General features: G+C 37.1%; 2 protein-coding genes across 2 annotated transcripts; both read right to left on the bottom strand.

Moving 5' to 3' along the window:
* Positions 1-2,613: 2,613 nt before the first annotated feature.
* Positions 2,614-6,471, bottom strand: LOC147327300 (uncharacterized). Its single transcript, XM_086294910.1, has 5 exons — positions 6,224-6,471; positions 5,083-5,333; positions 4,748-4,915; positions 4,532-4,627; positions 2,614-4,081 (listed from the first exon to the last, which is right to left on the bottom strand). Exons 2-5 carry the CDS (start codon positions 5,224-5,226, stop codon positions 3,764-3,766), a joined length of 726 nt encoding a protein of 241 aa, XP_086151036.1. The 5' UTR covers positions 5,227-5,333; positions 6,224-6,471; the 3' UTR covers positions 2,614-3,763.
* A 4,348-nt stretch (positions 6,472-10,819) lies between these two features.
* On the bottom strand, positions 10,820-12,758 carry LOC147327299 (serine protease 1-like). Its single transcript, XM_086297390.1, has 6 exons — positions 12,719-12,758; positions 12,270-12,465; positions 12,002-12,175; positions 11,500-11,561; positions 11,059-11,201; positions 10,820-10,978 (listed from the first exon to the last, which is right to left on the bottom strand). Exons 1-6 carry the CDS (start codon positions 12,756-12,758, stop codon positions 10,820-10,822), a joined length of 774 nt encoding a protein of 257 aa, XP_086153516.1.
* Between the last annotated feature and the right edge of the window lie 4,620 nt (positions 12,759-17,378).

Raw genomic sequence — 17,378 nt, 5'->3', positions numbered from 1 at the left:
TTATTTGTGGCCACAAAATACTATTTCGAGGGCACGAAATAACGTGCGCACGAAATGCTAATTTGTGGGCACGAATTGGGTATAACGTGGCAACGAATTACGCATTTGTGGCAACAAATAGATGACGTGCGCACATCATATTGATACATTGGACAGCTGTGTAGAGACATAAGCATAAGAGTAGGCTAAACCTGTACAACATGGCCAGAGACAGTATGATTGAGTTTTATATTTGTCATGGTCTGCGTGGCAGACCTTGGGTGTGTGGGGAAGGAGGACCCAAAATGCGTTTATTTACAGTGGAGTAAACAATACACAATAATAGGTCTATGTCCCTCAGACCCAGATCCCTGACAATTTTAGGCTGGGAATGAGCTACACATGCATTTTGAAAAGCCTGGCACTGAAAGGAACCATTATTATGGAGAGACAGTTAAACAGGATATTAAGAGCCCAGTTGCATTGCAGACGTAAGTACGACCCGGACGTTGGGATAGATTCTATTGTCAACCAACTGCAAGGGCCTGGGAAGGATCACGGTTATTGGTCAAGTGTTTCGTGCTCACAAATAAGCATTTCGTGCGCACGTTATACCCATTTCGTGGCCACGAAGTAGTATTTTGTGGCCACAATTTATTTATTTTTTGGACCATGTCATCAGAGGGGCTCCGTACATGCTAATATCACATCTTCACATTTTTTTTTAGAGGTAACAATAACTTTGCATTCTCGCTACTCACCATGCTCTAAAACAGGTATATGTTAGTAATGACAATATTTAACAAATGTTTTTAAAATTCTAGCCGTGCTAATTAGCCTTAGGATTGGTTGAGGTCTGTGAAAGCCTTTGGAACAAAATCAGTCTTGTAAAGCTCACTATTTTCCAGCTGAGCCTATAGCACATTTGTTAAAGTCAGTCCGGATTGTACAGCTTCTAATCAGAAACAATTAAAGTTTGTTTCTTTTTTTCTGCTCATCAATCTTTTTCTGTAACCAGGATACCTGGAAAGTCTTAAATAACTCATGTTAAAATGTTGCAGTGCTGTAGAGTGGGGTCATGTTAACAATCCATTCAAACTTGTGGTCTTCGAGGTCAACTTTAAGATTTATTGGTTGAAAATTGACAAAAAGCTTTAGAACTTAGAAACTATCATTCCTACAACTGTGCTGTGTATATGTCACAACATATAGCAGGAACCTATAAAGGTAACTGACCTTTGACCTCTCCTCTAAGAAGGTACATGTAATGTCTACAGTGATTAGACATACTTAATAAAACAGTGTGGGGCACAGAGTATTGTTGTGCATCAGTGTGGAACATGTCAGTAACACTGAGGGTTACACACACTTTGCCAGGTACACCTGTTCACCTGCTCGTTAAACACAAATGTCTAGTGAACCAATCAGACGTCAGCAAATTAAAGTATTTAAGCATACAGACATGTTCATGATGACCTGCTGAAGGTCAAAGCAAGTATCAGAATGGGGGAAAGAGATTGCGTGGTTGTTGGTGCCAGATGGGCTGGTCTGAGTATTTCAGAAACTGCTCATCCAATGAGCTCACAAAATTACCTCCACAGTTTACAGACTGTAGTGGCAATCCAACCAGCAAAAGGCCACCTGAGGGAATTTGAAGTATTTCCAACTCATCCTGGTGATGAGGTCAAACACAAACAGTACTTTTAACATTTTATCAATTATTTACCAAATTAAAAAACAACATGTGGTAACTTATTTTTAATTTTGCTGCAGACAAGTTGAATGAATGCTTACTGGATCTAGAACACCATTTAGATCATAACAGCTCCTGATCAGGATGAATTTCATTTTCAAATCAAATTTCATGTCGCAGTTTCACAATTTTGTAACATATTATTTCAAAGCTTGCTTATGGGCTTGTTTTGGAGCAGACCAACAGTCAGGCTCGTCTTCACCCTTACTGTCAGACTCTGAATTGATGGTTCTGCTATATCTCACCTGGCTGAGCTCTTGTAATTATTTTGTGATAAAACTTTTTCTATTTTGAGACCAAGATTCAAGTGGAAATCTTTGTGTGTCTGTCTCTCTCCCTTGATTTCTGTAGAAGTACAGTGTGGGGGCGCCTGGATAAATGTTAAACAGAAGCTAGATGTAGTGTTCCTCCACTGTCCATTAAGGATATGAGGAAAAGAAATGGTCAAGAACAAAGTGTATGGTGTATTTATAAAAGAAAATGGCTTTTAAATTGTATACCAAAACCACCACCAGAAAGTCAACTACAACTTGTTACATAATCATCATGACTGTTGTATCAGTTTAACAGTTTATGGGTTGACTTCTTTCAGTTCATTCACTGTTTACATCATGAAGGAAAAAGAAGGCAACAGGCTGAGAAATGAAGCTGTTGTGTGTCTTTGTGGCCACACGGGGGCAGTGCTGCATAAATAGTAGAATCTCTTCCTGGACACTTTTTCTAGACCTTTTTAAATGACTAATAAAGACAACAACAAAATGAATTACATCAGGATCTGATATGGTTGTCTTTTTTTGTTGAGCTTTATATATTTCAGAATGCCTACACTGTAAAACCCAATAAGTTAATTTTACTCAAAACTTTTGGTGAAACTGATTACATAAAATATTTTAAGTAACTAAAACTTAAAAATAAAAGTTAAATAAACACACTTTATTTATTAGCTTTAGATAAATATTTTTAAGTACCATTGATAAATGTTTTTATGTTATATCCACATTTTTGGTTTAGTACTCTCTACTTGATATTTTGAGTTTCAAGTACAAATCTAGCTCAAGTAACTTTAAGGAATTAATTTTTAGTTTCAAAATGTTAACCATTTTAAGCTAATACAACTCAAAAATTTTAAATACAAATGCTTGTAATATCCAAATCTACTGTGTTTTGAATTTGATTTAAAAAAAAAAGTGCCCAAAATAATTACACTTGTAAAAACATAAGACAGAAAATATAAATTCAAGTTACAGATTTATTGAGTTACTTTGACACAAAAAGCCCAAAGACATAAATCCACCACATTTTATAGGGAATAATGTCAGAAATTTTGGCACAAGGTTACAATATTAGAAATAAAGAATTTCACAACATGTTTTAAGAGTATTCAAATTTGATTAACACATGAGTATGGCCTTTTTATTAAAAAAAAACAAACAAAAGGAAAAGAAAATCCTGCATTATTAGGTGGGAAAACCGAATGAAAGTAATAGTATAGTGCAGCTAATACACTGAAATATAATTGGTAACCTTTTTAATATGCCAGTACTGTGGTTATGCAAAATGCACATTTGTAGAGTGCAATCACAGTCTCAACAACAAAGCAATAAAATTTTAAATAGAAAAATACTTCTTTAGAGACATAAACAAAGTGTTATAAACCTCCTTAGCGCCTTATGTCAGTTATGAGTAGTTCAGGAGGAACGTTCCTTAAGTGACATTCAAGATCCCACCTAGAAGCCAGAAATGAGATTGTCCTTCATTTTCTCTATAGATTTACAGTTATCTGACTAAAAACACAATCAAAATCAACTAAAACACAAGTGATGATGGGGGGAAAAAAATAAATAAAAATAATAAAATCACCCCTTTTACTTTGGATGTGGCTTTTAGATAATGAAGTATGAAACAGAGTCTGCAAATATTTCTTTATTCTATTCTCTCTTTTTATAAAAAAACTTATCCAGACTTGGAAACATGATAAACTGAATTACTTGCTTTAACAGGCACTTGAGGGCTGTGTAGGAATCCTGGACATTATTCTGCTGCCAAAAGATCATTTTTAAGACTCAGCACTTTGGGCTTCAACTTCCCACCCTTCAGACCCATCAAAACTTTCTGAATAAAGTCAAAAATGTTGGCCAAACATTTTGGGTAGCTTAGGTGCAGGACGTCAGTCAGTCCAAATATTACTAGAAATGCATCAGCCAGGGTGGTGAAAACAATGATCATGTTACCCTCGACCAAAACTGCAGTCTTCTCAGGGCAGAAGAATGTTGCATCGCTGGAATTGGCTCTGATCAGGAGGAGTCCAAGTGGCACTTCACTAATATCTGGTCTATCAGAATGCATCATCTACAGAAAACAAAATTACTACATGTTAGTGCATTCCTATTTCTCTTAGTTTCATCTATACAAGTCACATTTCTGGATTATTACTAGCTCAGAAATCAATTGTTTGAACAACAAAAAAGCCACAACACACCAAGATTTGAGAAAACAAACTGACAAAAATAGTACTTTTAGTAAAGCAAAGTCATACCTCTTCGTAGCAATAACAACAGAAAGTCAATAGGAGTTATATATTTTTTTCATTTGTACAGTGATGTATGGTTGGGCTAGGAACATTATAGAAGGTCTACGCACATTAAAAACATGTAGTGTTTCCATTATGTGACATGGACACTGTTGTAGACGGATCCAAGCATGGAGATGCTTCTCAAACTCTCAAAGTGTCATAATGTTTTGAGAAATCTAAACAAGGATGCTACTAAGATATTGTTCACAACTTTGTCCAAAACTTACATCCCATGTTTTGATGAAGGTAGAGGTGTCTTCATACAAATAGGCAGAGAGGGCATGAAGCACACCAGCACTTTGGGCATGGATATCAGCTTGTTCCTACATCACAAGAAAATTTTTATTTTAAATTATTGGCTAACCTAGTCAAGAATGGTAATTAAAATTGAAAAATTGATCAAATCAAATGAAGCTCAAAAAACAAGACAAAAACTCACTAACCTGGAGATTATAGCTTCTGAAGAGCTGAGACAGGACATCAGATACGTTCCCTGTGCAAACAGCTTTCTTTCTGAATAAGCTCTGGAGCCGGGGAGCATGTTGGTCCAGCACAGCATAAAAGTGGTTCTTCAGGTGGAGGTTTGTAATCCTGTGGAATTCTGCACAGATCTGAACACACAGGATACATTTGTGTTTACAAGTTTCAATTAGTCTATAAATCTTTGCAAAATACATCAAAATCCTTACACTCCAAAGGCATAATTTGTTCAGACAGGCCAGATAACAGGGGTTGATATAAAATACATCTTGTTAGATACATCTATATACATTCTTACCTGGGACTGGGATTTCAGAGTAGGCCAGCAATCCAGGATCTGACCTACTGGTAGGTCATCATTGATGATCTCTTTGCATTGCAAGGCCAAAGTTGTGAGCATCAGCTTTGTAATCAGGATTCTTTTCACTTTTCTCGACTTCATCTACAATCTGTAGTCTTAGCTGGTCAAGGTAAACAGCATCTTCACCCCTGAAAATTTACTTCTGCCCTGGCATGGACATAACAGTAAAACACAGAAGACAAGACAGACTACACAGAGAACAGAAAAGACACACAACCAAGGAGACACAGATGAAACATAACCAGCCCAGAACTCAACTAAACCTTAACTAATAATAACAACAATACAAGAACTTCACCTCATTTCAATATAACATAAGAAAGCAAAACTACAAAATAAACTCAAAATGCTGGGTCACAGACCCAGCCCCTGACAGATAAAAAAACTAAGTCTTTCACTAATGAACACTGGGCATCAGAATAAAATAAAACGAAAAAATAACTGTTTGGTAAATATATTATTGATGGATTCACCCTTAAGCTAACCTAAAATAGACCAGGCACAACAATTTTACAGTTCAGAAGATTCTACATTTCAACTTGGTATACATAACTATTTGCAATGTAAACCAAGTTCTACCGCGTAATTATGTAATGATTATTCACTGCTTTTGTAAGTATGTCCTGTGCCTACAATTTTGCTGCCCCAGTTTTAATATGTACAACTCCAGAGAACTAAACGTAAGTTTTAAGTTCCACTAGTTAGCAAATGGGCTAGCCAATATCAATATCCACGTATGCGCTAAGTGTGAAGCAGCGCAGCAGTGCATATTGATTCAACAATTTAACCACAAGGCAGTTTATAATCTGCAAATCCAGAAATGCCTTCTAAAGACTTCTTTTAAAATAGTAAGAGATTAGAAAAGTTATTAACACATTATTAGTCCCAGGGACTAATAATGTGTTATACTAAATATGAGCGTATTAGCATAATTCATGCAAACACTTTGGGGCCAAGCCGACATGGATAAAACGACGCATGCATGTAATTCTTAAATGCCTGCTAGAGTTGTACATTTATGACGATAAAAACCCATATTACAACGGAGAACTATAGTTTCAGAAAAAATAAAACTTACCACAAAGCGCTCCTGAAGATGCCGCGAAGGCGGTAAATGCAGCTAGCCAAGTGCAGAGGGTTAGCTGTTCCAGTTCAAAAGTCCGTAACATACCATAGCATGCCCTCCTTTATCCAGCGTCAAAGGCTATGCCGCAAAAAACCCGTTGACAAATGTTTTTATTTCTGTTCGGATATTAACGTTCCACAAGTTTCTTTCGGGGTAATGAGCGGGCATTCGCACTCGAAGCGAGGAATCCAAGATGGTTGCCAGCACTTCATAAAGAAACAGGTGGCGCACGTAGGTGCGTACGTAGGCACGTAAGTGACGTCAGTGTTAAAACTCAAATTATTTGAGCGCAATGCTAGAAACTAATCAATATATTCAAGTACTGATAACTTGAAAAAACAAAATTGTTCAAACTACTCAAAAAAATAAAGGTGTATGAACTTATAACAGGTTTTTAAGTAGTTGGAACTCATTTCATTTATCAAACTATTACTATTCGGTCTTACAGTGTAGAGTTTGTTTGTTTCCCATGTTTTGTGATACAGAACATCTCCTCTCAGACGGCTGTTGTCTCATAATGGGTAATTACCTGGTCTGATGGGGTGTTTGTTCCATTTATAAATCAAGTGATTGATTTGTAAAATGAGAGATGGCCTCTGACCTGCTGACTGGTGTCTGATCTTCTCTGCTCCCCTCAAATTTGACAACTACTCAGCTAATGTGATGGTGGACAGGAAGTCACTAAACCTGGGACTCTGGAAACACATTTCTAGGGATAGAAAAGTTAATGTAGATCGTTTCAGGAGATAAATACGAAATAATCGATTTGGTGATTATACTAATATAGTAAGAAAATAATGCATGAAAAAAAGATCTTTTATCTATACACTTAAGCAACGACCAGAGTCTTAGAATTGCGCTTTCACCAGGTTTTACTTGACTGAACAACAGAACTTCTCTGTCTCCTTTATAAGGGGTCACATCCTGAGTTACACAATGAGTCTTTCAAATGTGTGCGATAACCCACTGCATGTGTAGTCGTGCTGAGACCGCGTGGTCTTATTTTTATTACCCCTTGATTCAGCTGTGACCTGCTTATCAAGTCTTTTTACAAGTACATCATAATTATCTGCTCTGTGCAGACATAAGTTGAGCAATGGTTTAACAAACTTTCCCATCAAAAACATGAAGGTTTAGCTTTAAGCTTATTTGTCCAAACAACAAAGGATAAACTGCCAGCACCTGGACTGAAACAGAACATAGTAGTGTTGGATGTAAGTAAAGGAAATACAAGTATAACTGTGACTATGGAACAAATCTCCTTCAATGTTAAACCTTAATGTTAACCTGATTGTGTTTATTAGAAAAATCAGCCATTACAGTGTCTGTGATTGCTTCACATAGTTAACTCTGGTTGTCTGTGGGTTTGTGTCAAACTTGGAGTGAACAAAAGCATGAAAACTGTGGAAGATGCAGACTGTGAAAGTCTAGTTTATTTCATGAATACAAATATTTTTTACAGTCGCTCGAACAAAGTAGCGTACATTCATAATAAAGTAAATACCACAACACAACATGGACAGTAAGAAGTAAACTGAATTGTCTTAGAACTTATTATATTCTTTAAGCTTAAAAGCAACACCCAGGATTAGACTGTTTGTGTTTTAAGCCTTTTATTCAAAGCTAGTATGTGTCAACACTTCTTTCTGCCAGCAGCATTATTGAAGTGACACTTTAACGACACTTTACCTGCTGATGCTTCACATCACAATCTTTATGACGAAAAAGCTCAGATGTCTGTGCTGTCACTTGTTATGAAAATGGACAGAACCTGGGCTCAGGCTTCCTCTTCTTCTTTCCTTCCTCTTTAATAATAACCATAGATCAGTAAAATAGCCATATTTTTAAACAAATGATTGTGATGAAGAGAATTTTTTTTCCAGTGTGCATGAACTCAAAATCTTTTAAGTTTAAATCTTTTTTGTTTACCAACAACTGGGCAAATCCAAACTTGATGTACCAGGTCAACTCAGCTCCTGCCTTGACCTCCCCTCTGCTGAGCGTACACACACACACACACACACACACACACACTCACACACACACACACACACACACACACACACAACATAAAGCAACATTAAATAACGGATCTTTCATCTGAAATAATTACAGTTTGTATAAATTTACACTGAAGACCAAAATACACACACATACATAAAACCCATAAATCACTAAAACCTATTAAAACACATGGAAAATTACCTCATTTGTTGTGCTATTCAAAGATGTGTATGTGTGTGTATTCAGGCCAAGTCATAAAGAAAACAATAGAGGTCAATATACTTTATGTTCTACAGTCGCTGCAGATTAATGAAATATAGTGGAAACCTGAAGATCCTAGGTATAGTAGTTTGTGGGAAATAAATACAGTGACGTGACCATTTAGCTCTTGTGGCATGAAACTGCTTAGTGCATTATTATTTGCTTTTCTACAATATGATATTTGTTTAATAATTGATTAATTTAGTGCATAAAATAGTTGATAAATAAAATGTCAAATATCTAATCTAAGGGAGTGTCTTTGACACATGCTGACTGCATTCTTCTTATAACCAGAACAGGAAGTGAGATCAGAGGAGAACAAGAGTGAGCAGTTTGGTGAAAGGAACAGGAAGGATGAAGAAGAGGTGAATATCCACACAGTTTAAAAGGAGACATCATGGCACAATAAGAGCACAAGCTCTAAGATGAAGACTGGTAATGATTAAAAACTGCACTAAATAGTATCATTCTGTGACTTCACACTTTAGGTAGTGCATAACATTTACCACTTTATATTAATTTTACTATATGTTTAAATGAATAAAAACAAATAACTTTAAAAGGTGCTGTTATTGAGTGAAAATTCAAAAGACTTCAGGGCTGTTGTAAGCCCTGTATGCTTCAAGATCCTAGCAACGCCCTCGCCAGCAGCAGCAAACTGATATGGACCAGTTTATGCCTTTTATTTGGTTGTAAACTCTGATATACTTTTATAATTAACCTTTGGGTGACTGCACAAAGACTGAGAGGGGATGACAGAGAGGGAGAAAGATGGAGGAACTCAGCACATATAAGAAACAGGTAAGAGTGGACATGAAGTCAAAGTCAGGGACATGTCCGATAATAAAGACCTTCCACCTGGCTACATATATGTCACTTCTGCTTTGCCCACATTCATCTATGGTGATCGCTCATAACTAAGCAGGGTGCTATGCTCTTATCAAACGATGCTCTTAAAATAATTATCACAAGAATATATTTTTCGTTATTGTTTTAGTTGAATATAAAATGTTTGTGTGTGATTGTCAGTACAAAGAGGAAGCGCGGACAGAGAGACTGGAACTAACAGAGATCAGGTGGATTTTTCACAAAATCTACATGCATTAAATGGATGCGTTGTGTGCTTTTCAGTAGCACTCTGCTATTAATGTGAATAATAGCATTTAGCAGCATTCACATCACTGTAAACTTGAACAGGATGAATGCTACTATACTGATGTGACAGACTACAAATCTGTTCTCCACTCTCTGAATTGGTGTACACGAGTCTCTGTGCTGAGTCTGCTCAACAAAGTGTTTGGGTTTGCATGAATTCAAAAGCTGCCATTTAAAACCAGCTCTATTACCAGTTTGCTTCTTGTGCAGGTGGAGTTGCAGGGGGATTTTGAACTGTCTGTATTGTATAATGGTACTTTAAATACTTGATGATTTGGTGGACTGGCCTCTATGTGGTTAAGAGACTGAAACAATGCCGTGCAGGTTTCTCCTCTGATCTGCTTTTTCTTAAACTGTTTTTGAAATTTACTGGTCAACATGACTGTGCCATTGCATCGGGTTTTAAACTAAAGTGACCACCGTAAAGCTGATGTATTATATTAAAATCTGTTATTCTTAGACACTGCTGTAGGTCATCCAAAAATTACATTTCTTTTGAAGGCAACACTAAAAGCATGACATTAAGACTGAGCTGAGCCCTCCTAAAGGTTTGATGCTGGAGTCGTCCCTGATTGAGTGCTTCTCACACATTTATGATTTTGAACAATTTACAGAAAATAATATCAACAGTAAGTACTTTTAAAGATTAAACATATAATAATAGTTGCTAAATTCATGCAAGTCAAATAACTGATTGATCAACTACAGAAACAAAATTGTACTTCATGTGTTTCATGAGCACAAATCTTCATCTGTAAAATAACAACTAAAGATGTCAGATATTTGTAGTGAAGTTAAATGTACCAATTTCCACTTAGAAGCAGCGGAGAAGAAGCCACAAATGTGATGGAAAGACCAAATAAAATAAAATAAAGTACAAATTCCTTACATTTGTACTTTACTGTAGTAATTGTACTTAATATCATCTGGCAAAAAGGACCCAACAACCTTCATGCAAACTTCACAGTTTCTGAAAACTGAATGATCTACTTGACGCCTGAAACTACATTGAAAACACACATGACGTATTTATATTTTAACAATCGAAAGTTCACATGTAGAAACAATTCACACCGAAGCAGCTTCTTGCAGAGCGGACTGTTTATTTTGAATGTTATTTTAATTTTATTATTTTCCATTATTTGGTGTAATGATCGGCTTTATCCAATGAATGTAAGAGCAGACCTTCAGAGAAATAGTTGGTCCGGTACAGGCAGGTTCACAACCACCAACATGCACACCATGAATCTTGTTGTTTTTGGCCATCACTCCACCACCAGAATCACCCTGAGAGAGAAAACATAAATATTTTGTACCAAAACATCTGATAATGATACAGATAAAATGTTGGCAGCATGGTAACTCACCTTACATATGTCCACTCGAGGTTCTTTGTAACACATCGTGTTTCCATTTGGCCATAAGAATGCTGAATTACATGGATGGAGGTTAAGCTCACACTCAACAACATGCATCTTTGCACACTGGAGATGAGGCGGTTCATCAGGGACTAGAGAAAAAAGGAAAATAACAAAAGCTACTGCATGTTTCATGCAAGGAAATCAGATATTGAAAGAAACATGATTTGCCTCATTTCTGGAACAAAATGTGTTCTTTAAAAGAAGCTGAGCAGCATTTAAAAAGGAGGGAAATTGACAGTATATCCACAAAAAAATGAAATAAATACTTTATGTCATCACAGTTTTCAAATAAAATGAAAAAGTAACTATAACAGGCACACAAGACAAAATCAAAGTATAATATAAACTTAATATATTGTGAAATAATCAAAACAATACTGGTCTTACGTTTGTTGTAGTTTACATCAACCGTATAGCCACCATGGCCTGCAATCTGAATGACATCCATCCTACAAATTAAAAAATAAATAAAATTCCATCTCCATGTCTGCAGGCTGAGTATTTCCAGTTCACTCTAAGTCAGCTAATCTTTTCAGATTCAAACATTTTATTAAAACATTACATTTCCTTCCATTTCCTCATGCTCGTGTTTTATTGTCAGTTATTATAGATCATGGATGTAGCTCCTAAGCAGGTACCTAAAATCAAAACCAGAACCCTCTGCTCAATATTCAAGTCTCAGTTACATTATTGTTAATAAAGAAGCTCTGCAGTCACTAATGGGGGTTTGTAACTTCAAAAGCATGATGTCATTCTGTTCATAGACTACAGATGTTGCTACATTTTTTTGCTCTTCCTGGAAGTTTAAAAACTAAACAAGAAAAATACATATTATGTCAACATATTCCAGAATTCAAACTTTACACTTAAAAGGTTACTCAAAACTCACTTTTTGCGACGTGTACATTTAGGGAAGACAACAGGCTTAATCTTATTCTCTGGTGGGTCGATTTTCAGAAGCATGATGTCATGTTTTCCTGTTTGGTCCTCAAAGATTTTGTGATCAATAATTGTCACCATTCTTCCTGGACCTGGATGAATTCCTACATATGCAGACATAGTCCTAAACAATGGAAATGGTAAAAGAACAAAATACCAGTAATGATTTTTGTCTCTGGACTGGTTTTTTTAAAATATGTGAAACAGTCATTTCTCACCATCCAGGTTGATCTTTCCAGCAGTGAGCTGCAGTTAGAACCCACTGGCTGTGGATCAGAGAGCCGCCACATAGATGATGGTAATGTGTTCCATGGGTCAGAGTTATGTGCACGTGATACAGACGATCATTTTTCTCACAGCTATGGTCGTGAAAGATTCTCTTGTGCAAATCCACCTCTGTGCACACCGTGAAACCTGAGAGAAGAGTAATATACTTACAGATGGTTGGCTTACCACCTGAACAACATATTGTGCAGCAACTATACTCGCAGTCCCAATTGTTCTGTTTCACAAACTCTTTGCCTTTTTCAGTGATATAGATGCAAAGCTCAGTGACAGTTATTTATTTGCTTCAGTAGCTCATTAGGGTCTGTCTCAAACTTTTTATAAAAGCAGTATAAAAAAAGCATGAAACATCAGTTGTTCAGTTAATGTGATATTGGCTCACTTGATATAACAATTTCTTTTCTTTTATTTGTCTTGTACATATCGTTATTGCACTTCCATAAGTGACAACATTGAACACCGATGTTTGACAGAAACGAATCCACAATGTCTCATTCACTCAGTACAAAACCTTGAGGCTGTTTTCCTGCCTTAGTGAACAAAGATATGAAATGCTATTTGATTATGAGTAAGCTCAAAATGAAGTTCATTGTTCTGTGACATACAGCTGTCTTACAGCCTTAAAACTTTTTGTGTGGGCCTCTTTCTGTGGTCACTTATTGCACTATTAGTTGTTAATACTCAGTATTCAGTTTTCCCCCATGCAGGTTAATCAGTCATGTTTGCATGGTTGTAAAATAAACATATTCATTGTTAATTATTGATAATCAATAAGTACATAACCTAAGAAGTTGTTTCACATCCTCCTGAATCATATCTTGATATTGTTACCTTTTTAATAATAGCACAACTTTAATCAATTGAATTCTTTCACCTCAGGTGTCTATTTCCAAATCCACTCTAAGCTTCTTCAGAGCGGTTGGTGTGTGTGTGTCCAGGTGGCAAAGACCTTAAGGTCAGATTTGTGATATTTGGCTGTATAAATTAAAATATGCATACTATGTGATGTGATTGCAGAGAGATTCAGATGGTGCAAGAGGAGATTTAATGGTTCATTACCTGGACACAATTTAAACTACCATTTATCACAACTACCACCACCATCACCCAGGACCTGAAGTGGGAGCCCACCATCACCTCCGTCATTAAGAAAGCCCAGCAGAGGATGTACTTCCTGAGGCAGCTGAAGAAATTCAACCTGCCAACACGGACGATGATGCAATTCTACACTGCAATCATCGAGTCCATCCTCACCTCCTCCATCACTGTGTGGTACGCTGGAGCCACTATCAGGGACAAACAGAGACTGCAGCGTGTTGTGCGCTCTGCTGAGAAGGTGATTGGCTGCAGACTCCCATCTCTGCAGGACCTGTACACCTCCAGGACACTGGGGCGTGCAGCTCGGATCACAGCTGACCCTTCTCACCCTGGACACAGTCTGTTTGACCTGCTCCCCTCAGGCAGGAGGCTCCGGTCCATTCGCACCAAAACCTCTCGCCATAAGAACAGTTTCTTCCCCTCTGCTGTCGGACACATGAACAATAACCGTATGACTGTTCCCACCATTAACACATGACCCTACGCTGTGTTCACTGCATCATTCCATGTTTGGCACTGATCACCACCTGCACTCATGTATATATCATGTATATATCTATCTACTTAGCACTTTTAATTCTTACTCTTATTTTTATTTTCATGTCTATTTAAACGTAATTTATAGCAGTATGTTTGCACTGAAGCACCGCAGCAATTTCCTAATGTTGTAAACCTGCTCAACATTTGGCAATAAAACCCTTTCTGATTTCTGATTTCTGAACTAGCTTGTAGCAGTATTTCTCTCTTTCTCTTTCTTTCCCACACATGCATGAGCGTGCAGTGGCGTGTGAGCACCTACAGAGTTAGTTTTTCGAATATATTTCAAATATGGACCCAAATGCAGAACTCAGGAGACAAAGGATGAACTCAAAGATCAGCTTCAATGCAGTAGCAAAAAATACAAAAACACAGTGGCAGGGCAGCAGCAGGGAAACTGGATACTAGCAAAACCAGGGAAACACTGAGGAAGGAAACAATACAGAGAGAGAGGACACAGCAACCAATTAAGACAAACTGAGGGAGTAAATACACAAGGAGCTCAGGACAAACAGCTGGGAGGGCAGCTGAAGCTAAATAAGAAAACGAGACAAGCGACGTAAAACAAAATAAAAACCACAAGAGACAACAGACTAACACAATAAGTAACTTGGTGTGCAAGAACAGAAACACAGACGTGACACAGAACGCAGGACAATGGAGGAAAATAAACTCACTGAACTATTTTTACAAATTACAAAAGGAGATAGTCTGAGAAATAAGCTCGAGGCTACAAAATTCAAAGTAACCAGAACAAACTAAGCATAAAGATGAAAGGTGAAAATTTAAATCACAAATAAACTAAGAAACAAATTGAAACTATTTAATAATAACAGCAGTATCTTGGGCTACGTCCACACGTACCCGGGTATTTTTGAAAACGCAGATTTTTCTATGCGTTTGCACCTTTCGTCCACACGTAAACGGCGTTTTCGGTCACTGAAAACAGAGACTTTTAAAAGCTCCAACCAGGGTGGATATTTTTGAAAACTCAGTTTTTGCGTTTACGTGTGGACGAGAAAAACGGAGAAAACGCAGCGTCAAAGGTGTGCGCATTTTTTGACGTCACACTGTGCGCCAGGTTATTGTTTCGGTGAAATGAATTTCTACAATGGCGGACTTACACAAAATACCATTACTGTTCATTTTACTCTCTGCAGTGTTTAAATGCTTACACAGTTACTGTCCCTCCACACATAGGACTCAGTTCTGCTTCTATGCGCCATCTTTGTTTACTCTTTCCCACCAAGGCTGACTTCTGATTGGCCAACATTTCTACACGGATAGGAATATAGCGCCATCTGCTGCTTTGGCATGTTCCTAGCAGCATTTTCCTTCGTTTTTGTGGACGGGATTTTTTTTAAAAACGAAAAATCTCCGTTTTCAAAAACACCCGTGTACGTGTGGACGTAGCCTTGTTTTGTGTTTCTAGCTTCTAGGGATTCTAGAAATGGAAAAATGTACTTGATGGAAGGGAAGAGCAGTCATGCTGTCAAAATGTAAAGTAAAACATGAGTTGAATCTATTAATTTATACACTTTTCTTATTTGCCTTTCCATCATACTGTATCATAATGTGCTATTTCTTCTCTGCTGTGCTGAATTTCACAATAGAAGACGACCATTTGGCAGCCACTGTGCAGAGCTGTGGCCCAACTCCAAATGTGACCAGAGCTCTTATCCATCCATTTAGTGGGTTTATCAGCAGTGATCAGTCCCATAGATATGGGCTAGTCGGGCTTTCTACACCTGCTAGTCAGTTCAGAAGGTTGTTATCATCCATTCAGATGGAGGATCACTAACAGGAGGATGGGAAGACTCCAGAATCCATTCTCACTGATCTCCGGTGGATACGGCAGTGTTTACAAGTGAGATGATTTAAAGCATTTATAGAGTGACTATAAAAAGTCAGCGAGTGTCAGTAATCACTCAGTCAGTGTTGGGAAAGTTACCTTTAAAATGTATTCCACTACAAATGACAGAATGCATGCCCCAAGCTGTAGTTTGTAATGTATCCCATTAAGTTACTCAATGTGAGTAACGTATTCTGAATACTTTCAATTACTTAATATATTAAAAGTCTAAAGAGCTCGGAAAGAAAAGCGTCTGGACTTCTTTAAGCTGCTTGAAAACGTTTCACCTCTCATCCGAGAACATCTTCAAGTAACTTAAAGAGGTCCAGACGCTTTTCTTTCCAAGCTTGTTAGACTACGATGACCTGATGACTGAGAACCTTCACAGACTTAATATAAGAGCTTTGAGATGCATTTGTAGATATTATTACGTGTTTTACAGTCTTTATGGTGCTAGCTTAAAGTTACGATGTAAAGGTTAGCTTATATTGTGGTAAAGCTGTTACTATTTAAATGGTGTCTAGACAGAAATATTAACTCCTGTTATAACTAAGTTGCTAAGTTACTAGTTAATGAAGTTACCAGTAACATGGTTAATCGCATCCACAGATTCACAGTAAAGATCCCGATTAGCTTCAATGGATCTATAATAAATTTCTGCTAGTTCTAGCGCTTCATTTAAACCGTATGATACTCATACTTACCCAGAGTCAGTGTAAAATAAAATTCTACCTAAGTCTGACTCCTTTAATCCTGCATGACAAACTTCAGGATGCAGGTTTATTGACCCTCTTTCCTGCTGGCACACCTGTGACACCTGAGAGTCAGCTAGAAACTTACAGGAATGTTTACATCATGCAAAGACTGATAGACTCTGTAATACTGTAAATGATCAGTAACTTAGGTTAATACTAAACATTTGTGCCTCTCTGTCTGTGCTGAACCATTTAGAATCAGGTTTTGAGTCAGGCTGCATTGAGTGTGGGACTTAAAAGCATTAGGCTTGAAGATGGTATGAAAATCTCTACTTACCTTCTACGCTATATTTTTGTTACTGATTTATTAATACATTTTACATTGTTTCTTTTGTTTATCAGTAGAGAGAACACAGATTTCAGAGGCGCAAAGAGAAGCACTGTTGCTTCATACTTAATACTTTAAAGCTGCATTAGGGGAAGACAAGAAGCAGAAGTACTTCCAGGCACAGCCACAGTGAGGGAGCAGACACCTTACACTGAGTTCAGAGAAGTCAGAATTTCAAGAAGCGTCTGAAACAGCTCAGGTTTGGAAAGAAGCCTTTTATGTTGGGTGTTATAAAAAAATATACACATATTTATAATAACAACTATAATATTATTATAAATAGTAGTTATTCTCTTATTATTATAAATAAATATCAAACATTTCAGTTGATTTTCTATCACATATATTGTGTTAGCCCTGTGATAAACTGGCAGCCTGTCCTGCTTTTGCCCTGTGGCAGCTTCAACCTCCCACTGTCACGATCCTGGGTCTTTTGACCCAGCGTTTTAAGTTTTAGTTTATTTTTGATGTT

This window comes from Aulonocara sp. 'chitande type north' Nkhata Bay, linkage group LG6 (assembly GCF_057382095.1).
Source record: "Aulonocara sp. 'chitande type north' Nkhata Bay isolate Kocher_YH1m ecotype deep benthic linkage group LG6, A_spYH_male_GT1.1, whole genome shotgun sequence".
NCBI lineage: Eukaryota > Metazoa > Chordata > Actinopteri > Cichliformes > Cichlidae > Aulonocara > Aulonocara sp. 'chitande type north' Nkhata Bay.
The sequence above is the reverse complement of the archived record's forward strand: the minus strand, read 5'-3'. Positions and strand labels throughout refer to the sequence as shown.